Genomic DNA, 25,571 nt, shown 5'->3' with positions numbered 1-25,571 from the left:
CAATCTATAAAATCGCTTATGCAATTATTCTTATAATGTCCGAGTTCCTCTCAGTTTCTCATTAAACCATAACCTGTTGTGTGATTGCTCTCCCATTTCCTCCCTAGGAGACTCTCCCATCTTCAGTGAGTTGGTTTGTTGAGAGTTTACATGCTAATTTTATGCATAAAAAAACCCAGACCATTTTGACTAATGCGATTTTCATTTCTGATTCTGCGCTTCAGTCAATTGCTTGCAGTTGTTTTGGTCTCTGCTGTCGTTCTTGTTACTGGTGAGGATGGCTCTCCAGTGTTATTCCTCAGGTGTTTGTTGTTTGCATGGGAGCTTTTCTTACATGGCTGTTGTAACAATGAGCAGAGCAGTGAGAACCAGAAGCAAAATGAAACACATACTAAACCCCGTGGTCTCACCCACACCTTGGAGTCCCTGGCATTGTCTCCTTTACCCATAATGGTTTTCAAATTCTGTTTCTGCTTCTAATAATCGTTCCATACTTAATTGCGTAGAGAGCATTAGACTGCATGATTGTTTTTAAATTGCTCTGTTTTCTCTCTTTTTCTAATTCGAAGGCCTAATTTGTGAGTTTGGGGGGAAACAATGTAGGAAATGAAAAGTCTGTTTGAATTTATGGAGAATTATATAAATCTTCCTTGGAGTTACTTACTGCTCTCCTGCTGGTATTTCAGCTCCCCAGAGGGGCTGAATAGGGTAGAGGAGGTACCTCTACCTCCCTGGGTTTGGATCTGTCTCAAATAATAAGGCTAGCTCAAAAATAACAGTAGCATAGAGCTAAGCAGAGTTGGGTTTTGTGCAGATAGAATAAATGGAAGAATTATCAAGGATAGAATCGGTAGGTGCTATAAATAAAGGGGAACAGGAGGACAAGGTGGGTGAAGAAAAGCAGCCAGCAGGATTGAAAAGAGTTGATTAGAATGCTGGAGGGGAATAAAGGAGGAGAGAAATGTCAGTTCTGAAGGAGAGCAGAAGAAGACTGAGAACATTTAAGAAAAGCCTCATTCTCGGCCTACTTGAAAACTCATGTCTGGAGCTGATAGGGGAATAAAGCTTTAAAATCAGTAATTACTTTTCTTTAAAAAAAGAAAAAAAGTGAAACAATGCCAAGGTTCCCTTCCAAGGAAATGATACATTGCTGAAAGACACAAAGCATCAACGTGTTCCTCAGTTGCTTTTGCACTGCAACAGAAAGAAAGGACAAGAAGTGCTGTGTAGAGAGCGCCATATCTGAGCAAGGAGGCAGTAGGTTACTCCTGGAGTTTGGATTTGTGTGTTTTAGGAGCATAAGCTTATGTAATACGAGCAGCAAAACGTTGTTTTCTGTTATTCCTTATATTTCCTCTCCAATAACGGATGTGTTAACAGAATAAAAAGCGTTTATTAAACAAAAGATTCCAGTAGTCAGAATTTAGCAGATTGTTATGGATCCCTACACGGCCGTTATAACAATTTCTGTTGTAAACTGAAACAATATGTTTTTGTTTTTAGAATACAGACCAGTCTGTAAGATAGGAGAGGGAACGTTTTCTGATGTTCTGAAGATGCTGAGTCTTAAAGATGGAAAGTACTATGCGTGTAAATGCATGAAACAACACTTTAAAAGGTATGCGTAATTCATTGTACTCCTGCAGAGTATCCTATTTAAATGTAGTGGGGAAATGGAAAATAAGCATTAAGTGAAGGTTCCTGAATACTCATGTAGTAAAAAGGTTTACATGCAGTGTAGGAAGAGATCTCTGCTTCTTGTCATGAAGGGCTTTCCTATTTGGCATTGGGATTATTTCCTTGAGTACTTGAACTGACGTCCTCTACTGTAGCAAACGTTGCCTGACCACTGCTGGATCGAGGGTGAAACAAGAAAAATAGGGGCCATGTGGAAGCAGAGACATTCACTTGACATTCTTCTCCAAATATACATGCACCCAGCTCTGCTTTTTTGGGTCACTGACCTTGTATTCTCACTTAAATCTCTTCACTTCCTCCTGATCGCAGTGGGAGTGACACATTTGTACAGAAGACGTGAATTAGGGCAGTTTGCTCTTTAGTGAAACTTCACCGTATGTCTCAGAGCTTTAGAGAAGGAAAAGTGGAAGTGTGAAAGAATTACTGTGAGCTCTAACAGACAGAAAAGAACCCAAATATCTCCAGTTAATGATGTGACTTCTGATTCTCAGCCATGCTGGACAACTGCTGGGTCATTTATAAATTACCTACTACTGACCAGACTTGTCCAGTTTATGATCAAAAGAGTATTGAAACTACCTGCTCAGCTCCATAAGCGTCAGGAGGTTTGCAATTCAGTGCTAGGGAATAACAAGCCAACTTGTATTCTCATATAGTATGTTTTTAATGTTTTTAGGCCTTTAACCCTCTGGTGAATTGACTGACAAATTCTCTTGGTAAACTCTTTGGGCAATAGACAGGTGTTTTAAACAGAACAAGCCCATTCAAAGCATTTCTCCTGGTTTCAGATTAGGAAATTATGATCTGATGCTTAGCTTTAAAGTGATGGAAAAGCTTATGTCTCCTCTTCTGATCCATTTAACAGTGTACAAACTCCTTGTTTCCTCCTACCTCCTCAGAGGTTTGATAGCATGTAGTTTTGTTGTTTATTATCGTCTAGGAGAGCAACAGAATAATTAACCAACAGCTGAATAGTACGTATTGCTGTATAATGTAATTGCTCAACATCCAAACTGAATTTTAAATGTTAAATTTGGCAAGGCTTGACTGTCACTTCCAGCATCATGCTGAGCAGTAATTGGTATGTGTGCTACACCAGCTCAGAATGAACAGCATCATATTATGTGACACAAAATTCCTCCCAGCTGCACAGTAACTGCTGTCTGGAGCACAGCACATGACTGATCGTGTTAAGGTAAGTCCAGCTGCTCTGGACTGCAAGGAGGAGTAGAGCCAATAATCTGCTGATTACTGATTTGTTCCATAAAGAAACAAAGCGGGCAATTTATCTGATGTTGCATTTGAAAGTTCAGTTTCAGACTAAAGTGGAGCGAGTTCAGACAGTCATGGCAGGGGAGGACAATTATAATCTGATCTCTTTTTCTTTTTAATTCAATTTTAGTATTGAACAAGTGAATAGCCTGTGTGAAATACAAGCCCTGAGGAGGTTGAGTCCACATCCTAATATCCTTACGTTACATGAAGTTGTTTTGTAAGTATGGTTCGTTCGTTTCTTCCTTATTTTGTTCAAGCAGTATGTGGTAACTTCTGGATCTAGAGGCAACCTGTGGGAGCTTAGCCAGCCTTTCATTCCAGCAGAAAGAAAAAATAGCAGATCTGTCAAATTCTGAGGTCATAGTGTTTTTTTGTTAAATGAGCTTACTGTCTTCTGCAGCAGTCTGAAAAACACTTCAACATCCGTATTAAGACGACAGGCGAGATGTATTTCTAGCACACCCAAACTTCATGTCATAACATATAATACTTGCTGATGATGTGAACCCATGTCCCAAACTCAGTGAGTTACTTTAACTACACAACACTGAGTCTGCTGTAGACTCTTGGTTTGGCATGCTCAGAGCTTATCTGCTGAAATAAGTATCAGTTAATATCACCCTGGTTCTTTGTTGATCTTGGTTTGGCCTGGCAGTTTGAAGTGGGGATCCAGACAAGCTATTTGGCAGCAACGTTTTGTAGGTAGCAAATAATACATGAGAAGCTGGTAGTCATATCAGCAGCTCAGCTCTCTGGAATTCTCAGCTTCAGTTGCTGTGATGTTAATAAAGTGTAATCCAGATGGCCAACCAGCTCGCTTTAAAGCTGTGCTTTAATGCAATTATCTCTTAGAAAAACTGAAGACCTAGAGATACCTGCCTCTGCAGGGCAGTGAAATGGAAAATAAAGCGCTGGATATAGAATTGTGTACTTAAAACTGCTGTGAGCAGAGAGTCCAGTCAGACAGTTATTTCCACTCAAGCGAGAAGGTATTTTCATATATGACATAATGTTTTTCCTACCACGTTGTAAGGTTGTATCACTTCAATTTAACTGGAAATTTCTTGACACTGAACAGTGTTGTGTAGCTCAAAACAAAAGCATTCCAATACCTGCACAGAGTAAGTCCATTACATTTTGCAAAAGACACTCTGGATAGTGCAAACTGTAGGTATGAAACGTCACAGCCTAAGCTGGAAAACATGAAAGCATCAATTGAAAGCGTCCATTTTAGTACTGGTTAAATTGCTTTTTCTCTAGGCTGTATACAAATCAACATGTACATTTTATTTCTAGTTTAAAGTCTCCTAATTTGTTTCTCCAGTGATAGAAAAGCTGGCTGCCTTTCACTGATATGTGAACTTATGGATATGAATATTTATGAGCTGATAAAAGGTATGTGGCATATGCTTAAACAGACAAACTCTCCTCGTGTAGACAGAGTGGAATTAATTACATTCTCTTCGCTCTTCCATGTTATGAAGTTTATAGTGGAATGTTGTGCTGTACTGATTTACTCTCTTTCATCTACCCAGCTGTTGAGGGCATGGATGCACGCAGAAGGTTTCTAATGAGTCAGGCCAATGTTCCTCTGTTTCTGCAGTTAAACTTTACATGACAACTTGGAAACAACCTTGACTACCAAAAAAATGGCTTTAGATAACACAAAAAATGCAATTTGAACAGGCTTTTGTTAGGTCAGCACCACATGAAACAACTTGACAGTTATTCCAGTTTGTTTTAAAGACCACTCAGTAACACTTCTCCACTTTTCAGTGAACATTTTTCACTATAAAACACCCATTTTGTAGAATTCCAAATGTGGCTGTCAAAGCAGGTGGATGCCACAGGTGTCAGCCAGAACACTTTGGTCATTTAAAATGAGGAAGTAAATAAGGCTCAGAGAGAGGTGGGGAAGATGCCCCCAGGAAAAACGAGTGCAGCCTCCTAATGCTGCCTTATTTAGACGTTTAGAAGTGAAATACTGGAGTTCCATCAGAACTCACAGATAATGGAAGAAAACAGGCAGTAAAAGTTAAGGCTGTTTACAGACCGCTGAGCTGACAGTTATGTTAGCCCAGCTATTCTGATCTTCACTGAAATTTAAATATGCCTGAATTTGAGTGGAAAATGGCTTACAAAGGTAGCTATTAAAGACAAAATAGTGTGACTGGAAATGTAATGTCAGGGCATTATTGGAAGCTGAAGAGTCCTTCCTTGTATTCTCTCATTTGCTAAAAATGACCTGTACAACTTGAAATTTAATTCTAGGACGGAGAAAGCCATTACCTGAAAAAAAAATAAAGAACTACATGTACCAGTTATGCAAATCTCTCGATCACATACATAGGTAAGAAACCTTCACGGTAAATGCATCATTCACTGATGTCAGGGTCATTGCTGAGCAGATCCATACAAGTACCTGAGGCAGCAGACAGGGAGAAAAAGAAATCGCCCAGGTATAAGTTGGTGGCCAGTGCTGCTGCCAGAGGAGCTGCAGGAAGCAATTCTGGGAGCGTGGGGGCCTTTCTCATCCTTTTGTAACTACACAAGAGCAACAGTGGAACGCTTGACCTCCCCTTCCTCCACTCCCCTTTCCCCTCTCCCATACCTGCAGCTCTTGTCCCACTGTGCTGCTAAAATTACTTCTTTACTTCTGCTGTTGGTGAGGCTGATGGAAGTATTAGTTACTTTATGGTTATTTGTTTGGTTGGGTTTTGTTTGTTTTGCAATTAAATGGAAGCATTGATAATATTTATCTTTGCACTGAACTCTTCTCTCTGATGTGTTTATATTGGTACAGAAATGGGATATTTCACAGAGATGTGAAACCAGAAAACATATTAATAAAGGTAATGTTTATACTTATATAAGTGACTGTAATATGATAGCATTATATTATTTATATTATATATAAAAATATAAACATTATATAATTTATATAAATCACATAAAAGGTTGCCTCTAATGCTTCAGTCCTAATCTGTAGGAATGAAGGAACAAGCAGATTTGTTACTGGCACAAACCTGAGGTAGATCAGATACGTGAGAGCCTCACTGTGTCCATGCCCACGTGTCAGAGCCTCAAGGCCAGGCTGGATGGGCTTTGAGCAGCCTGCTCTAGTGGGAGGTATCCCTGCCTATAGCATGGAGATTGGAACTGGATGATCTTTTAATTCCCTTCCAACCTGAACCATTTTGATTCTATGACGATTCTCTGCCAACCTGGAAATGTTCCTTAATCATGTATCGATGTATATTTTCCGCTGTGTTGATATAGAGACAAGCAACAGGGTTCAGTTCTGCATCTTTCTTTCTAGGTTTAATCTCTGAGTGTAGTGGAAGTTACCCCTACAGAAGAGGGAGCTTGCAGATTTCTTCACTGGAATCTGTTCTCTCAGCACTTTCAGAATGTTATTTTGCTAATGCCCGAAAACCAAGGATTTTAAGATCCAATTGATGAAATGTTATTTTCTGGAGATATTTTTTTCCCTTTTTTGTGTCATAGAAGCATACAGGAGAAAACTGTTGCAAAGAGAAGCTGAAACCATCCGTTCTACCACTGCTAAACACAAGAAGTCAAAGAAAATAACTTAATCCAGATGTCCTATTTAGCAGCCTTCCTTTCAGTAATTGTCCATATGCTTTTCAATTAACTCTTAGCTCTATCTTTTAATGATGTAGAGAAAGGCATTTCTGCATATTATGGGACACAAATCTCTTCATCTCTTGGCTCTATGTGCTATTTAAATTCAGTTTCACTGCTATATCGCTCCCCTGGGGCTTTCTGAAATTGTATTCTTTAAGTAATCTGTGATTTCTTTTATGGCGACTACTTCATATGTCTCAGGAAAATCCTTGCCTGAATATTTCTGTGTTTCTAAATTCAAAATACTTTATTTTTGCAGCAGAATACCCTGAAGTTGGCAGATTTTGGATCCTGTAGGATGATATACTCAAAGCAGCCATACACAGAATATATCTCCACACGCTGGTACCGAGCACCTGAATGCCTGCTTACAAATGGCTACTATAGCTACAAAATGGATATATGGAGCGCTGGCTGTGTTTTCTATGAAATCACAAGGTACCGTGTTCAGTGGAGGGTCTTGTTTATTGTTATCAGGACAATCGAAGGTAAATAACTGAAATAAGGAGCACATGGTAAAAGTAATCTGCTCTTTGTTTCCAAAGAGCACTTCACTGCACGACCAGTCTGCAGGGCTGATGAGGCAGTAATCATCCCCTGTCTGGCACACTGTTCACCTTATTGTGCCAGTAGTGAAGCAGCAAGATGTGAGGGAAAACCTCATACCTGATACAAAATATTTACAAGGAGAATAACAGTGTTGAACTGGTCTCTGGTCCCACACCTCTGCCTTCATACTGAATGTTACAGGGATGTACTTCATCTGCCCTGTCTCTAAAGTACGGCTCAAGTCCCAGCACGGCTATCACTAGTTCTCCTCAGCCCTGTTAATACACCTGATGGCAAATTTTCCCCTTTTTTCGTGATTTCTGTGAAAATGGGAGATGAGAGGAGGCACTCCCTGCATTTCCTAGTTGGTGTATGAAATGGTTCATTCAAGGCCCTTGTGCCATGCCAGGCCCTTATGTCCTGTGATATTTTCAGGTTGGGTTCTGGTGAAGGAAGCGTTCAGATCAAAAATAGATTAAAGGCCTATAGATTATCAAAGACGATAAAACCATAACACAGCAAAATTGTCCTTGGGCTTCAGAAAACGGAAAACTACAAACCATCGTGACTGTTCCTCCAGTCTCTCAGTGCCTTAGCAACAGCAGCAGTTCTCCACTCTCCTCCCACACTGCTCCTCTCATACGCAACCAGGAGTGGTAACATTTGCTTTGCTTCTTTCTTCCTCCTCCACATGGCGAGCGCAGCTGCTGCCATCGCATTAAATGACAACTCTTATGCTTTGGCTGCTAACTTGTAGAAACTGTTCTCGTTCGGTCAGAAAACTGTTAACAGAAAAATCCCAAACGTGGTAGTTCTCTTGCAAAGTAAATGGGGAACAAATGTTTTAGAAATGCTGTGTTTTCCCAGTTCGGTTGGAATTGGTGCACGTTGAAGTTCTGCAAGAAAATTACACACTGCAAACGAGAGATTTCCTCCTCATTTTAGCTTAATGTAGGAAATTTCCGGCTTTGCAACCACTGCACGTTATCAGAAACCTAATAGATGTGCTCAGAAAGAAACGGGGAATGCTCCTTGGAAGTAATTGGATTTTAAAGAGTGCAGTTTTGCCAGGCTGAGGGAAGCTATGGACAGGTTTGTTTCTTCTGAAGAGGATCTTGCAGTTTTTGCTGTTGAACATTTGCCAAAGTCTTTACACTTGAGACCGTATTTTTGCAAGAATCTTCTAGTCTTACTTGGCCACACTTGTCTTTCAAGTCTTCTCCCTTTCTCTGCTCCTCGTAAGCCGGGGTTCCTGCATTGCTCAGAGTTCCTTCCTTTTGTGGACTGTGCAGTTGTTGCTCCTTCAGCTGTAGCTTCACACTTGGAGATGGTGCATTTTGGACAATTTTTGTCAGTCACACAAAAGATACTCCCAGTCCTTCTTGGACTGTGAGATACAGCTGTGCAACAGGAATCAAATCTCTTCTTCTTCCTCTCCAAGCTTTACAAAGGCATTCAGAGAGGTGAGCAGGCAGCTGTCGGATTGAATTTACCAAGAGTTAATAGAAGTTTCTCCCTTCTACAAAGGAGGATGAATGTTTTACTTTCAAGAACCACGTGGTGCGAAGGAAGAAGCATTTCTTAAGATCACATGTCAAATGAAATGCTCTGCCTGCATGGAAGAAGGGAACACAGGCATGAATTGAATATGTGGACCTAACTTGTTGAGTCAGATTGCTCTATTGATAACAACGTTTTCAAGGACTCTTTGCAAGTTTTATATTAACTGAGGATCAGCTCAGGAATGTAGTTCAAATTACCATCTCTCCAGTGCTGCTGCCTGAAAAGAACCTGTGTGTAGGAATGGAATGTTTCTTATAAATATGTATTTCTTTGTGCATACAGAGAGAGGGACTGCTTGGTTTTGCTGTCTTAAAAGGAGGAAAACGCTCTGTTTTCTGGGATCTGCTACTTTGCTAGAAGAAAACAAAATCCTCCATCCGTTACCTTTCACAAGGAGGGATGTTGTCCTTATGTGTGGAAAGGACAACTATACATTTCTATTTCATAACCCAAACTTGTACTTTGCAGTTTTCAGCCTCTCTTTCCTGGATCTAATGATCTGGACCAAATATCAAAAATCCACGATGCCATCGGCACTCCTGCCAACAGGACTCTCAACAAGTTCAAGCAGTAAGTATGCATCTCATCGCTGTTCAATATGCTCAGTACGACTGTACAGCTGGGACTGTTCTGGGCAGGGAACCGCCACAAAATTCTCCTGCTGTTGTGACAGCTGCTGTCCAAAGAGCGGTGCCTTCTTAATGCCGCTCTTCCCCAGAGACCGTCACACATTTGTGATCCTTGTAGGCAAAGCAGAAGAAATCTGAGCTTACAACTATCTTATGTGGCCCTTCCCCCCCTCCCCATACTATGCTTAAGGCCAATGACATAACTTGTCCAAGTATTACTTACCCCTACCAAACGATTACCTAACTCCTATTGTTTTTTTTTTCAAGTGTAAGTTGCAATTTTGCTGTGCCTTATTTATGAGTAACTGTTCTCAACTTGCTTAACACAGGTCAACAATTCTGAATTTTCATTTCCCTTTTAAAAAAGGAAAAGGAATACCTCCTATGGCGCACAGTTTACCTGCTAAGGGATTAACTCTCCTGTATGCAATGATAAAATACGATCCTGACGAGAGAATTGCTGCCCATCAAGCACTGCAGCATCCTTATTTTCAGGAGCTCTGGCAAGTGACTTCAAATCATTTCAATCTTGAACACTAAGATCAAGAAGTGGAATAACACTGTGTGCTTGTTGTTTCAAGTGGATTGAAGTGAAGTTTGCTTACAGTGCTGATACTTTGCTTTTCAATACAATGAAATACCGGTCAGCACAATTCTTTGCACCGAGTCCAAACTTCATCTAAGGCAGAACTGACGTTTTTCCTCTTTTTCTCTTCTTTTTCTCCCAAACTTTTTAGGGCAGCTGATAAACAAGCTTTGGCCGCACAGAAAAAAGTAAAAACAGTAGGACAAGTACCTCTGCGTTTGTGGCAAACTTCAAAGGGAACTCAACGAGAGGTAATATTTACTTGGAAGCACTGACAGTCCTCTTTGAGGAGGTAATATGTGAGACTGAGCTTGTTAGCTAGAAACAGATGTTTTACTTAAGCTGATTACTTGGTTTTACTCGGTCTGCCCCAAACCAATTGTCTTCACTGGGTCTGGAGCAGAACCCCACCCTCCAAACCCTGCAACAAATGGGTTAGAATCTAAATCAGTGGGAGCTTTGTGAGAATTTCCATAAGGAAAACATTGCACCAAACAACAAACAAGTGAACACAGTGAAACAGCGTTTGATTTGTTTTCTATAAGCTGTTCTCAGAGGAATTAAACGTTATTTCTCTATCCTAAAAGCATTCTCTTAGGAAAGCCCAGGATAAAGCAAAATGTCAGCATGGACTTCCTTGTGGAGAACTGCCAATGCTCAGCCCTTCTGCAGCAGCAAACCTGCCTCCCCCTTCTACACCTGCTTCACATTCAGTTTTTCCTGCAGCTGAGGAAAGCGGTGAAGTCTCTGTGCTGCAGTCCATTAGATCAATCGGATCGAGTATGGAGGTACAGATTCTCACTTGCTCATTAAAGTATAACAACAAAATACGTTTTTTTTGGAGCATATTTCAAAATTCTGTTGTTTCTTCAGCAGTCTGAGAAAAAGAAGACTTGTAAGTCTTCGCTGAAACATTGCCACTTACCTGCTATAGGACGGGGAGGAGGAAGTTAATGACCACTTTTAAGGTACTGAGAGGGTGTAGAAAAACAAGACTATGCAGTGATCATTGTTAGAGATCCAACAAGAGCAACAGTGCTTTATCTTGTGCTTCTCTGTCAGAAACCCCCTGAGCTATAAAGGGCTGCTTACCCAGTGCTTTGGTGTTCTGCTCCCAAAGATGATGGGTATTTAATTCAACACTCTACACTGGACTTTCTAAATATATCCTTTTTTTTTTTTTTTTTTTTTCCTTTTAGAACCCGATGGAAGAAGGGATTGGTTAAAAATGACACAAGAGGATTTGCTGAGGTTCAGTGTTAGGAGTGGAATGTTACCTACAAAATACAAGTTTCCGTATTAGATAATAAATGACCACTAACTTCTGGAAGGTATTTACCTCCTGTATTTAATGACTTCAACCTCAAGCTTTACTGAGAACTTGCAGATTATGCAAACATATATTTGATTATGATACAGTTAGTGTAACTGGTCAGTGTTTTTATATACCTACCAGTTACAAGGGTAAGCAACTTTTTATCTGGTTCAAAAGCAAACCAGCTGAGACTCTGCTCACATACTTGTCTTAGTGGAGGAAATGCAGTTTGACAGTAGGTCAGAGAAAAGGGAGACTTAAACAGCAGAATGCAACAGCACAGGTAGAAGCTGTTTCTCATTGTAGTTTGAAAGTCATACTGGGTGAAGGTCATCTTTCTCCTACTTCTAAGTAGAAAATAATTCCTAACCTTGATTATATCAAAAGTGAGTGTGAGTACATGAAGTCACGGTGACCAGCTGAGTTCTACTGTCCTGCTACTGATATTCATCTTTGTATGTTAGAAGTTCATACTGTTCAGACCAAACAGGTGGAGAGCTTTAACAGCAATAAGGCAATCCAACATTTGTTTGAATTTCTAGCATTGGTTTAGACACCAAAAACAAATAGGAGGTGTGATGCTAAGCTTGGCAAGGACTGCAGCTCTACAGGCAACACAGTATGAACAGTCACCTCTGACTTATTACAGTTTTTGCTTTGAGCTTATCCAGTGGTTTGTGCTTTTTTCCTCAGGAGCAGATGATGAAGAGAAAAGGTTATCAGACTTTGTGTATCAGCAGCAGTTTTCTCTCACATCAGTGTTTGGGGCTGTTGGTCCGTTAGAATGGAAAAGAAGCAGACTGCTTTTGCTATGAAAATTGGGTATTTCATATGAAGCTTTACTGTGGAATGTTTTCTTCATTTATTTTAAGCTTTCAGGTGGATTTGGCACATTTTGGCGCATGCGGTGCTTCGCAGACAGTTATTTAATAACAAGTTCCTTACTATTCTTCTGGAAACCAAATATAGTTCTCTGACTGTTGGATTAGGGGGCAAACATGAGTTTTCCCACTTGCTTTCTAGTTAAAAGACATTCAACTTTAAAATATAAATTGGCAAGTGTTGTTCCTAAAGTTCTGCGCTGAGATGATGTGTTTCATTATTTGCTTTAAGCTGTCATTATTTCTTTCCTACCACGTTAAGAGCTACACCTTTTGTAAACCTCTGCGTTATTTCCAGGTTAAGTTGTTTTCCTCTTCCTCCTAAAATCAGTTTTTCCACAGTGGATGAAGGATGGGGGGGTGGGAGGCTTCCAGGTGATGGCCAAGTGGGAGAGAGACTGCAAGACACCAAAAGCACTTGTGGACTCCTTGAACGCTGTTCAACTACGACTGGTAGCAGGATGTGCTCTGCGAACAGGTCTGTAAGTAGCTGCTGTTATTACCTGATGTTGGATGTTGTGGTCCCTACAGCACTGTTATGTGGGTTGTTTATTTTCCCTACAGCTTTCCCTACAGCTGTTAAATCACAAAAAGCCTTTTAAAGGCCTTTATTACATCATTTCCTCAACTGTTTCACTTTGACTCAGGCCATATGAAGCACTCAAACAAAGAATTCTCCTCCAGGGAGACAGATACGTTAGTTTCTGGTGACGAGGTTTATCTGTATTTTAGCAGTTAAACCCAACACGTTAATAAAGCAGAACTTCTGAACAATAATGCTGCTCAGTTTCAGTATTTTCCCCATTCCCAGTATTTTAGGAAGCCCCAAGTATATGAGAATTGTAAAGTATGGTTCTGCCTTTAAATGAAGTAGATGATCCAAATGCCAGTTTATAAATACATCTGGCACTTCCTTACATGCCATCTGCACAACAAGAATGAGTGATGCAGATACAAGCAGCACAGCTGTTTTTCTCCAAGTTTTCATTCCTCTCCTGCCTAAAGGTGCCTAATGGTCACTCGCAGTTAAAAGCGTTCCACCCAGCTCTGTGCAGGGAGCAGGACGGGCAGTTGGTGCTGAATTATGGCCTTGTGCAGAGCCTGTGCCTGCTGTCAGCTACATCCACTCTCACACTTGTGGCCTCAGCTCTGCTGACCCAATCTGCAGCACTGGCCAAGAGGCTGCGTGTTTCTGCACGGCACTAAGAGCTGCTGGGGACACGGGTTATTGCTGGGGCTTGATATAAGGCAGCAGCTCTCTGTCTTTTATTTCCAAAAAACAGTTTAAGTGTTTTGTTACTAGCTGACTTAAATTTGTGTTTAGATAAGCAGCATTAAACTATACGAATGTGTGGAGAGGTATTTCTGTAATAGTTATCCCCCTTTAAAACTGCTTAATTGTAAACAAGGTGCCTATAAAAGGGAGCAATAAGTGTCTCAAAGCCGTGTCTTCTGTATGCTGACACCATTCTAGTTTGCCAGGTCAGAAGGTGGCTGTGTCTGCGCCCGCTGGATTATTCACTCCTCAACTCCCAGGACAAACAGGCAGCATTATGTGCTTACCAAACCCTCACCCCACAAAGCCGTCTGTGATGGGCTTCGAGATAAACCACGGAGAACGAGAACGGACCAAAGTTACTTCATTTTCCTAGTCAAAATCCAGCCATATTAAACATGAAGCAATGTTCCAGGTGAGGTTGTTTTTTTTTTAAAGGAATTTGTTCTACAAAGTTTATATTATATTTCTGTACCAAACATTTAATTCAACAAAGGATTGATTACATCAAAACTGATCAGATCTGAACAGAAAGTAAACAAAAAATGCATATTCAAGATAGTTTAATATGTATTTTCTGAATTAGAAATATCACTTTCTTAAATGACTGAGTTTCTAGTGTAATGATCCATTAATCCCCTCCCATCACTGAGTTACATTATTTATACATATAATACAGAGCTGATTGCAGTTGGAAACAACAATATTAAAATAAATGTTTAATAGATACAAAGGATCTTCTCTCCACAACATAGTTTTTCTGGTGTTTGGACACCGATTTTAAAGTAATTTTCTATTAGCATTAAACTATTTAAGTGCAAAACAATTCTGTTTTAAAAATCTATGATTGCAGCATCCATCTTCCTGAATAACATTTGAAGCCGGAAAGTAATGACTTTCATGTTCTATGAGTGCATTCCAGGCTGTCCTCTCGCCATCTCTGGTTAAAAAAATCAGTGCAAAATAAACAATGGTGAAGTACTAATTTAACCATTGAACTTACTTCAATTTAAGAAACATACTTTATTTTACACTATATATATTTTATTTATATATTTATATATATAGATTAAATTACACCGGACTTTAAAAGTATAAAGAAAACCAAAAATGTTACTATTTTTTATCAACTGCAGCACCAAAGGAAGCTTTTTCTTTTTAAACATGAAAACTTCCTTGGGTGAGCAGCGCTCAGGATTAGCTGTAAGAAGGACTCGTTACATTATTCCTTTTCCAATTACTATGTGATTCACATAAATCCATGTTAACACTCTGCCACATTATAATTTGTGATGCTCTTTGCCTGAAGAACAGCTCCTGGTTCCATTGCCATTACTTCTTGTCCTGTGTTCAGAGATTTGCTAGCAGTAGTGTGGTGGCTATACTACAGTTCCACTTGGAGAATTGGCCTGGTTTTGGGATGACAATAAACCCTGCAAACAAAGCAGTTTACATTAATCCAGCAAGAGAACCTGAGAGTACTTCTATCAAATTATTAGCCTGAAGCTAAAATTAGTACAATTTAGTTTTACCACCACTTGCTTACTGTAGGTATCAGCACCTGCTTCCCCCACCAAAGAACCTAAGCCACTACTGTATCAGTACTACTGTATCAGTCAGCAGCACACAACAGAGCTTTCAGTCAGTCAGGACAGTGTGCGTTTCAGACGCGTGGTGCACAGGATTCCAGCACTGATTCCAGCCTGCCTCGTGCTGCCTTGTGCTCTGAGGCGCTGCGAGCTGTGCAGCTTTAAAGATCATACACCAAAACAGTGAGCATTTTATTGGGGGTAGGAACAAATGAACCTATTTCAATAGCAGCAAGGCTGACAACTAACCTGATACAGGAGAACGTTCAGTCTCTTATATGCTATTGAATAACACAAGCTTTAAAAAGAAAAATAGGTTCTCTAACCAATAACTGAGTTTGGTCGTTGTAAGGAGAATGACACACTGAGCAAGAGGTCAGTACCATTTCCCATTACAACTTAAGCTTGTGTTCAGAACTTATTCAAACTGCACTGCCGTTCTAATACAATGAGACTGTATTTCAAGGCTAACTCTGCTCCTGTGTGGCAGCCCTCGCTCAGCAGGGGCCATCGTTCTGAATTAAGGCAGCCACAACACGGGCAAAAGGCCCCACTTTCGATGTAAGTATAGTAGCCCCTTTTTACTCATTCACATAAAAGGAACCTCGCACCAGTTCACAGTTGAATGTCGAATTGCAATTTCATTTTCTTGCACTGTCATTTAATTAAAACAACTGCCAGCAGACTCACTCAATGGCAACTAAGCTGGAAGCACACCAGTGACTATCACTGTGCCACCTGCACTATAATTCCTTTCAGGATCTACCAGCTTAGTTTCTTACCTCAAAAACAAAGTTCCTGTGACTCAGATCCATCAAACCAGACATGTTTGGGCAGCAGTTACACACAGTGCAGAACTAGGGCACATCTTCAGAATCTACAGGAGCTCTTTCTTGCTTGGGTCCCAGAACTGAGAAGTCACAACTGATGGAAGAAAACCCTGATGACAGACAGAGGTGGAAGGGGGACTGGATGGGCTGGGCTCAACACAGAGTCACTGCATTTTCAGCAAGAAGAACAAGTTTTTTTGTTATCAGTTATGGAGTAACGAGAGGGCAAAGTTTTCAAGCAAACAAACTCCTGAAGCACTCCTGATGACTTTTACCAACGACTGCAAAGCAAGGAAGACAAAACAGAACTCTATAGTTCATTTACCGAAGCCTTCTTCAGAAGTCAATTAAATCCAGCAACAACTAGAAGGTCTTTCTTGCAAGAAGATTACATCCACTACGCAAAATTCATGTGCCCTGGAAAAAGACATCCACAAGGAATTACTTCCAATCTTTAATAAGAAAGACAAATGGAAAGCAAGAATCAAGGTCAGGGCTTCAGGTGTGAAAGTTCTACAGCATTCCAGGTAAGAATTCCAGGTGGGTCCTGAGTAGCAAGAAGGATTCTATGGAGCTTTGCCACAGTAAAGATGCTTTAGGAAGTCTTGCTTAGAAAAGACTGCTCCAAAAAAAAAGTTTTGGTACAAGAACTACCGTGTCAGACTGATCTGTAACACAAAGGCTGTGGGACTGCAGTATTTCTGACAACACTCTGCATGTTACTACAATCTCCAAAGTTCCTGCATGGAAACAAAGGATGAAGGGATCAGAGCACAGCACTTTCTGTGGTGAAACCACCCTGCCTGGGCAGCTGGGCACTGAAGGATGGAACAAAACCTGCAGCACCTCATTAGAGCAACAGAAACTGCTGCCTAATAGATGCGACAGAGAAAGGGAACAAAGGAGATAGTGCGGCTGCTGACCTGTGCTGAAGGGCACACACCACAGCTCAGCTTGGTTTAAGAGCAGGCCGCACTCAGCACGCAACAGAGACAAACCAAGAGATGGTTCCAAAAAGTTCTGACAATAAATGCAGCCTTTTATTAGCACTGTTATTTTGTCAGCACGTGATGCCAGCAGGGGGTGAGAAACAGAGCGGTTACAAAACTCAGATCAGGAACTGGATAAAACCACCTCCATCACAACCTCAAATAGAGCCCCAAGGAGGTGCTGCATCACTGCTGTAACACTGGGGCTCTCCGGCAGAGGGCTGGGTTGTTTCTCTGCCATCAGTTAGCAAGGCAGGAGCAGCACACACGCTGTTTCAGGGCACACTGCCACACCACATTGATCCACGCATTCTCTGACGTCCCAGCACACCTAACGCTTTGAGTATTTAGTAAAAACACTGAAGGCATATTGATAGGCTTGCGTGGGAATAAAAGGCTGTAACAAATGCAATCAAAATGATCCCCATCCTATTGCACAGCTCTCAGCCCTGTGGTCTCTTGGGAAGCAGCCCTTGCAATTCCTGAGATGGCAGGGAGTTGTTTGTCTTTTTCCTCAGATGATTATACAAAACACAAAGTTTCCCAATGGAAACAGTGCGAAAGATCAGGATGAGACACTGAATGGAAAAATACATCAGGAATAAAAGCCATCAGTAACTAGAGAGTTGATATTTTCTTTATATAAAATAGTAAAGAACCAACTGGAACCAAAGATGTCAATAACGTAGACAACAAATGGCACATTTGGACACATGGTCACATCACTGTAAAGCTGCTGCACAGCTCTGCTGGCACACACAGCACCGCCTGGATGGTAGCAGCAGTGACTGGGGAGCTGGCTGGACAGCAGAGCTCTGCACGCTTCTGTTTTGCTTTGAAATCAAAAAGCAGGGTGGAAAAAAAAGCAAAGCAAGCAGTCCAGTGCAAATACAACCAATATAGAAAACTTTCCGGACACACACAGGCTAAAAGGTCCCACAGTACACGTCACTAATGCAATGAGGCCAGCAACAAACAGCAATGGAATTAAGGAACGCCCATGAAAAATGCCATTGATCAGTTATGTTGTTACTGCTATTGCCAATATATGAAATAACTGTTATTGGCAAAGCACTGCACACACAGTTTGTGTTCAAAACCCTGATATTCAAAGACTCACCTGAAACAAAAAGTCATCCTGACTGAGAGCCTCACTCGACAGAAGAGCCCACAGCCTAATTCTGCATTTAAGCAATAAAATGCTCAAAGGAAATGAGATTTTTCACATTGGTTTAAAATCCCGCAGTCAAATCAGCTGAACTGGATTAAGATTAGTGCAAACAAATGGCCAACAGTTTCTTATCCAGATGAGTCAGCGTTTATTAGCTTAAATCACTGAACTGCATATCTTTACTAAATCAGATACTCACTAAAATCAGTCTCAGATGGAGTCAAATTAATCACTGAACAATGTTCGGGGAGTTTCAAGGAAGTGACAAAGCTGAACAGTGACAAAACCTGCCACAGAGAAACGCTCCGTATGGGACTCAGGAGGAGCCAAACTGATGGCTTAGTTTTATTCTAGAGCTGCTGAAGAGAAGCGTCACTTCTTGAACCATTTGGCCTATCAGGTCTCCTAACAGCACATAGTCAGTCACCACACGCAGACTGCACCTGCAGCTTCACTTCTGTGTACCCAAAGGAGTATTTCCCCTAATAGAGATGCATCACCATCTTGCTTGCGATCAATGAAAAGCTGCTAGAAAACTAGCAGGCTAGCAAAAAATCTTGCCTGTGGAGCAATACGAGGCATAATTATTTCAAGACTAGTTTTTGATTGGCAAATGGAAGAGTTTTTGCTTATTTTCCTGTCAGAGATGAGTAAGATGCAACTAAGTGTGCACTGGGAAAAGCACAGAATGCTTTTTCCAGCAGAAACCTCATTTGACTCAGTCAATAAGAACCACAGCTTCATTTAGGCAGCAAGGGCTCACATGGCCAGAACTCTTTTCTCTCCAGTCTCAGCAAACTATAAAAACCAATAAAGTTTTTAACTTTTTGGATTAGAAAATAATGCAATAGAAATAAACCGGGATTTAAACTGGAGGGGAAGCAGATGACTTAAGGGAGGCTCATCTTGGTTAGTTGTAAAACAAGCACCATATAAGCATGAGAAGAGATGAACCAAAAGGATTAAGCACCTACCTAACATCCAACTTTAAGAACAGAAAATAACGTGACCAAGCAAGTTATTTCCTTAAGAAGTTTGTGCAAAGGTATTAAATAAAGGCAAGAGTGCAACTTCATCTTTACCTAAAGCAGTTCAAGTTCAGATGAGCTTATTTCCAGATCAGTCAAAGCTTTCCTAGACTAGAGACACATGAATCATCCGAGCAAGCCATATCCTCGGGGCTGTAGATTCAGCATTCATTAGGTAAATGTCAAAGCCTAACAGTGGAATAAACAACATACCCTGCACCAGAGTCTGCAGAAGAAAGAGCTCCTGTAGAGTCCTAGAAGGAATAGCAAATGCTCTGGCCCAGCTCCTGCTTGGTGGCTAGGCTGAACCTGCCTAGACACATCCTCGTCTGTGTTTCATTGAATCTGAGCTTAAACAAAGTTGGTAAACGGCTTTATAAGTATTACTCTAATCCTAAAAAATATATACATATAAGATCACGTCTTCTGATACATATACTTATCAGCAAGATTTAAACATCAGAACGTACGCATTATCTTGAGCTGAAGGGAAACATTTACTCAGAGCTGGTTACAGGATGCGATCAACTTACTTTAAAACATGGCAAATTAACAGTTTGCATTGTGGCCACTTGTTCAGCACAGCATGATAGCAAAGGACCACCTATAGGCTGCTAGGTTAATTAGAACTCAAATGTGGAAAAGGACTATTGAAAGTTATCTACATTTACAGTTCAATCACACATTTTTATTTAACATCAGTATACAGAGGACAACCCCAGCGAGTTATTTTGTAATGTCAAGTATTTAGTAAAGTTCTTCAGCTGTAACAGTGACAATAGAACAGCTAAAAATAAGCAGTATGAAACAAACATGATTTTCTTAAAATTATAAATATACCAACAATACTTCTTAAAGCTTAATTATTGCAACAGTTAAATTAACAATAGTTCATGTTAGAAAGGCTCTATGAAATTTATTCAAGTTGTCAAGAAATTAGATGGAAGTGTAAAAAGGAAATACATATGAATTTTACTTTCAGTTGTCACTAAAGGTAGTCAATACAATTTTGTACAGTATCACCTACATGGCAATCTTTAACAAACTCCAGTATACAGAATTCATAAAATGCAGAAAAAATATTGTTTAATTTTCTTTTTTACATGTAAATCGACAGTAAATTAACTGACACAGATTTTATTACTGTAACATAAGCAGGCCAGCATTTTAAATATTAATTTAGAAGCTTTATATTGTTAAAGGGGCAGACATATACAGTCATCGCAAGTACATAACCAAATTGTAAGAGGTGATAATTCGGAACATGGGTCTCCTAAAAAGTGTTTAGTAAAAGTCATGTTATTTCCTAATCCAGACATCCTCATCATAAAGCCTTTGCAGGGCTATGGTCTTTCCTGGCTTTAGCGGAGCCGCACCTCCTCACACGCACACACACACACACCTTGCTATAAATATCACACCAGTGTACTAGGTTTAAGTTCACCCTGATAATGCGGGTATGCTCTGTGCAACTTTGCTATTATGCACGTTACAGAAAGCTTCAAATTTCAGCACGGTAACCTGAAGTCATAGCTGTGTTTCAGTTTTACTAGAATCATCCCTGAAGTTTATACAGATACCGTATCACGTTGAAAGAAATCTATTTGATAGTACTTAGATACCAGCAATTGAACTTCAATTGTAACGATGAAATGCTCCTTTCCACTGAGGAAGAATTAGTACGTATAGCTGCTCATCTCACTCAAAATATAGTGCATGAATGTTTAAGTACTCTTACTAAAACAGAAGTCATACTAAGACATGATACTGTACTACAATTGTAGTTAACTGGAAAATTCAAGGATGTTATAATTTAAGTCTAAATTTTCCTGTACAATAAGTCAAATAAATACATTCCATGTGCATTTGTTTTACAAGATGGTAACGTGTTTGTCTTGCTAGGTTATACACTGCCATTTCACCTGCTTGTGGCTCTGCCCAATCCTACCTTGAGCTTTCTGACGGAGGAAGGAGCTCAGCAGCAGCTTTCATTGCAACAAACTGCGCCACCGTGCACAGTGGTGGGCAGAAATCACCCTTCAGTTCAGAGCAAGCTTGTTGTGCACATCTAGGCCGCACTTCACTCCTTGTTTATGGGTTTGTTTGTTTTTAGTGTTTTCCTGCTTTGTTTTTTTTTCTCACTGCTGATGTTGCTTTGTTTTTAATTGCTTCTGCAGTTCCTGTAATTCAGTTTGAAGGAGCCATAAAGGTCAGACGTGAAGCCTGCCCTGGTTCCCTTCAGATTTTTTCCCCCTACGTCTTAAGATAAATACAACAGTTCTGTAACACCATTTACATTTTCTGCCGGACTGGGAAATCAGTGGGGGAAAGGAGACAGGTAATTGTCACCACGTAGATAAGGAAATCCATACTCTTGTTAAGGCAACCTATTTTTCTTACTACCCTGAACCTTCTCTCAGAAACAGGCTAAGGAAAAATGAGAGTAAAACATTAATTTTAAGGAACCCTGAGTCTCGATCCACTCGTTTCTTAATAAATTTTTTTCTGTTTACTTGACCTCATTCTGACTGGGAGCGAGATATAAGCATGGCATATCCAGTGAGGAAGCTCAAGGTATGATTATGTTATACACGTGATGTAATAGTCTGGAAAGTTTGCTTACAAACTGCGAGGACACCCTGTGCGCAGTACAGCCTATCCTAAGGATCACAGCTGAAAAGAAGCTTCTGGACTTATTTTCTTCCACTAAGGGCAGCACCAGACCAACCACAGAACTCAGAGACCTTGTCGAGCACTGTCCAATTATCCCGCGTGTCTTTTGATGGCTACTAGAAATAAGGGAAAGGTAGCACTGGCTCAATGCAAATCGTATTAAACGCTGCAAGTCTGCTTCAGCGTTCCATCCAATTCTTTCTTTAGGCTGGCAGTGCCAGGAATTTACGGAAGGCCTTTTGAGGCAATGATGGAAGCAGCAGCAAGATTCAGAGGCTTTCACTCTAGAGTTGGCAGACAAAAAGAAAGTGATGGAGTTTTAAGATCACTTGGGGACCCATATTTCAAAAGGAAGACTAGAAATAGCAGCTTTAAACCCCCAAGTCATGGGATAGCCTAGGATAAAACAGGCGGTGAAACAGAAACAAATGGTATATAACCCAGTAAGAAAGACATTACCATGAGTGTTTTATACTTCGACAACTCTCATTAAATAAAATTAAGTGCTTTTCTATAAACAAAAAGAATGCTCATAACGTCCTTCTGGCACAAATAGTTTTCTATCAAACCCCTGTAAACATGCCACCAAAATTCAGTTTTCACCATCAGAGTGAGCTCACTAGAAATGCAAGTGATATCAGAAAAACAAGTTCATTTGAAAACTTCTAAGTAAATACTTCCTAAACAATATGGCATTTACATCAGTGTGCAATATTAATTTTGAAAGTGATAACTTCAGCATGAAAATTACTTACCTGTAATTAAAGTTTTCCATATTGGCCAATACATAAATCCTGATTTTTGGTACTGCATACTTTATCTCTGAAATATTTGAAATGTCATATTCCAAATCAAAGTTAATACACAAGAAAAGAGTGTGTTTAAATTATAACCAGTCTAACAAAACCCACTTCAGCCACTGAAACGTAACAGCGCAGCATCTGGTAGCACACAGAGGAATTTTAGAGCAACAAGAAAAATGGCTCACCATAGAAATCTGAGGCACTGCTGCACATAGTAACGCTGACTCTTAAGACTCACAAACTGCACTGAGTCACAGAAAGGATAACTTGTAGTGTTTTCATTTCATTTAGTGCTAGGACTGAGCAGCTCGGGTAGAGTTGGTTTTGCCTTTTCATTTGTTTTCTAAATTAATATTGGAGCTGTACTTAGGCAAAAAGTATCATTAGGTATCACCTTCCAGCCTTCTCTGCAGAGAAGGGCTTGCAATTCTTAGCATTACTTATAACCCTGACAAATGCACTGCAGCGTAGAGTGGGCACAGCTCTCTTTGTGCACATAAATAGTGACAGGTTTTAGAACACCTCAAAGAAACCTACAGCGTACCAAATGTTTTAAGAACAAATCTCGAGCTTTACTTAAAATTTTATAGCAACGAACGAGTGGTGTTTAATGTTAAATATTTACAGTACCTCCGCTTCAAGAGTGAGATTTATGAACAAAGTAGTTAAAACATTACAACCATCAGACGTTGTAATTCGTGCTGCCCAGTGTGGCACTATTCAGACACTGGCAGTATTTTCCCCTCAGGAGATGATCTACATGCCACAAAACTCCAGAAGCTGTCACAGAAGTAATGGCCCTTTGTGGTGGATCAGCTGTGGCAATGTTTTCCTAGCTGTACTCCTTTAAAATACTGCTGGCAAACAAAGCCATCGTAGCACAAGGTACTTTTCAATAAAATAACCACCACTTTTAGCTTCATTCCAAGTTTAGCTTGCTGAACACTGAACAGAAGCAAAATAAAACTTCAGCTGCATTTAAGTGCACTAACAGTGAAAGACAAAACTAATAGTATATTTTAATGAAGGTTCAACTGATGCCATCAAAAAGCACGAGCTTGCTGATGACCAAATTCGACTAACAGGAGTGACAGCAACATAAAAGTGAAGCTACGTAAAGCAAGCTTGCACGATTATCCCTAATTTGACAAAGAATACACAAGTCAAGACCGGCTAAAATTAGTTCCTTGACGGTACTGATTCACAATTTCAAAAGCATGAACTACAGTCAGTGATCAGCTCACAGATCTGCTCATAGAATGGTCAACACTTTAATAAGAAGTGGTTTTACATTAAAGGCAGGCCACCACAGAGAAGTATGGAGTATGGAATAAAACACTTTGGTTTTTGTTTTTCAGAGGCTCACATTTCTCGTTAGACTCGAAAGCAGCAGCTTTTATAAGCTACTGCTATTGGGAGTGCAGTTACTTTGCAGAAAACACTTGAAATATAATTCTTTTAGTGATTGACATGTTTTACTTCAACTTTTACATAAATAGCTTTCACCATATTGTGGTTACGCTTAAGTATAAGAACACTGATCAATAGTTTAGATGCACAGTATTTATTTCTTCTGCTGGAAGGCAACTATACTTAATAATTGTATCCAAGACACTTCAAATCATTCAGAAATATGGCATGCAGTATCCAAAAGTATGGCTCTGAGGATTTTTTTTTTCTTTTTACATTAAGCATAAAGAAATTTTATATTCAACATTCATTTATATCTCAAGAAAACTACCTATTCAGAGTTCTAGTTCTTTGATGCAGCATTAAGGATTAAAACTTACCACTTTACCAGGCCTTGCCCATGTGCAAATAAATCCCTCCTGACAAGCAGTGACTATACAGTCTTCAAGAAAAATTAACACAGTCAGTCTTTCATGTGCTATCTTTTTACAGATTAGAGGCTCTAACAAGGGAACATCTTCCATTCTGGGACAGAGAGGTGTTCCCAAAGTTTTAGCTGGGTCCGTTTTGGTTTTAGTAACTAGGTTCAGTTTGTCACTGCTCTTGCTAGATATATGTCCCATGCTATGATTTCTCTTGTGATCTTTTTCATGGTGTCTTTCCTTCCGATCATGTAGTGATAAGGTTGCAAATTTACTAACACCAGATGCAATGGCACCATCCATGACACTGCTTTTACTGCCAGCGTTTGAGACTGCAGAGTGTGGAAGGCTGTTTGACCGTGGAAGAGGAGGGGGTACAGAGTTTCCAGGTGTTGTGATACTGTTTCCGTTACTTCCTGGGTTAGCTCCACCACCTCCAGCGGGTGGACTTGTGGCATTCATGACATTTGTATGTGTCCTTGCTCTTGAGAGAGGTTGGTGGGGGAAGAGGATATCTTCTGTAAGATCCCACAAACAGAGCTGCGTGTCCTGGCCTACCGAACCAAATCTATACGTAACACTTACTGGACGACTGTCTGTAGAGTTCCTTTTGGATAGCCTAGATTGCGTGCTATTCGCTCGATCTCTGCCAAAATGAAGGTCTTGGAAATCCTCATCACTTCCGCTAAATTCCATTGGGTCGCTCTCTTCTACACTAGTGGTATACGGATCAAACGCAACAACACTGACCCACGATTTATGTCCGTGACCTCTTGCTATTACTCGACAGTCCACAAAAGACCAAACTGTTACCAAGTCATCCTCTCCACCCGTCACTATGTATTTCCCATCGGGACTCCAACACACACACAGCAGTCCTCCAAAGTAGCTTTTCATTGTACCATGCAATTCCACGGAATCAAAGTTAATCACGCGAAGAAAACCATCCTGGCTCACACACGCCAAGAACTTTCCGTCTGGGGAAAAGGCAAATTCATTCAGGGCACCCTCACCTACTGTCCATTTAAGCAGAGGGTTTCTTGTGGATTTGCTCTTGCAAGTATGAACTGCAAAACTTTCTCCTTGTTTAAGTAGCTGGTAGTGCGGGGCTGTGGTACCACAAGTGTGCTCCACGTTATATAAGTACATATTGCCACTGGAATGAGCTACTAGGAAAAGGCTTTCCGAACCTGGTACCCATTTTACACAGGTTACTCTGGACTTGTCTATTAGTCT

At 40.3% G+C, this 25,571-nt stretch overlaps 2 protein-coding genes across 12 annotated transcripts in view; one reads left to right on the top strand and one right to left on the bottom strand.

The window, feature by feature from the left end:
* The window catches only part of MOK (MOK protein kinase), a 19,154-nt gene extending 1,648 nt beyond the window's left edge, over window positions 1–17,506 (top strand). Inside the window, exons 2-14 of the mRNA XM_015865450.2 lie at window positions 1,504–1,618; window positions 3,101–3,190; window positions 4,298–4,368; window positions 5,245–5,323; window positions 5,777–5,825; window positions 6,881–7,059; window positions 9,202–9,303; window positions 9,692–9,865; window positions 10,100–10,199; window positions 10,536–10,736; window positions 10,822–10,916; window positions 11,148–13,835; window positions 15,769–17,506. Coding sequence (XP_015720936.2) covers window positions 1,504–1,618; window positions 3,101–3,190; window positions 4,298–4,368; window positions 5,245–5,323; window positions 5,777–5,825; window positions 6,881–7,059; window positions 9,202–9,303; window positions 9,692–9,865; window positions 10,100–10,199; window positions 10,536–10,736; window positions 10,822–10,902 — 1,241 coding nt within the window. The 3' untranslated portion in view covers window positions 10,903–10,916; window positions 11,148–13,835; window positions 15,769–17,506. The remainder of the gene's footprint in view (window positions 1–1,503; window positions 1,619–3,100; window positions 3,191–4,297; window positions 4,369–5,244; window positions 5,324–5,776; window positions 5,826–6,880; window positions 7,060–9,201; window positions 9,304–9,691; window positions 9,866–10,099; window positions 10,200–10,535; window positions 10,737–10,821; window positions 10,917–11,147; window positions 13,836–15,768) is intronic.
* The window catches only part of WDR20 (WD repeat domain 20), a 40,929-nt gene continuing 29,239 nt past the window's right edge, over window positions 13,882–25,571 (bottom strand). For 4 of the 11 annotated variants that reach the window (XM_015865441.2, XM_032445068.1, XM_032445069.1 and 1 more), the window contains exons 3-4: window positions 24,294–25,571; window positions 13,882–14,853 (exon numbers count right to left, since the gene is read on the bottom strand). In XM_015865441.2, coding sequence (XP_015720927.1) covers window positions 14,800–14,853; window positions 24,294–25,571 — 1,332 coding nt within the window. In that variant the 3' untranslated portion in view covers window positions 13,882–14,799. The other 7 variants (XM_015865447.2, XM_015865445.2, XR_001555840.2 and 4 more) reach the window with 6 other exon arrangements.

The sequence above is a fragment of the Coturnix japonica genome, chromosome 5 (assembly GCF_001577835.2).
Source record: "Coturnix japonica isolate 7356 chromosome 5, Coturnix japonica 2.1, whole genome shotgun sequence".
NCBI lineage: Eukaryota > Metazoa > Chordata > Aves > Galliformes > Phasianidae > Coturnix > Coturnix japonica.
This window is presented reverse-complemented; position numbering and strand designations above follow the sequence as displayed.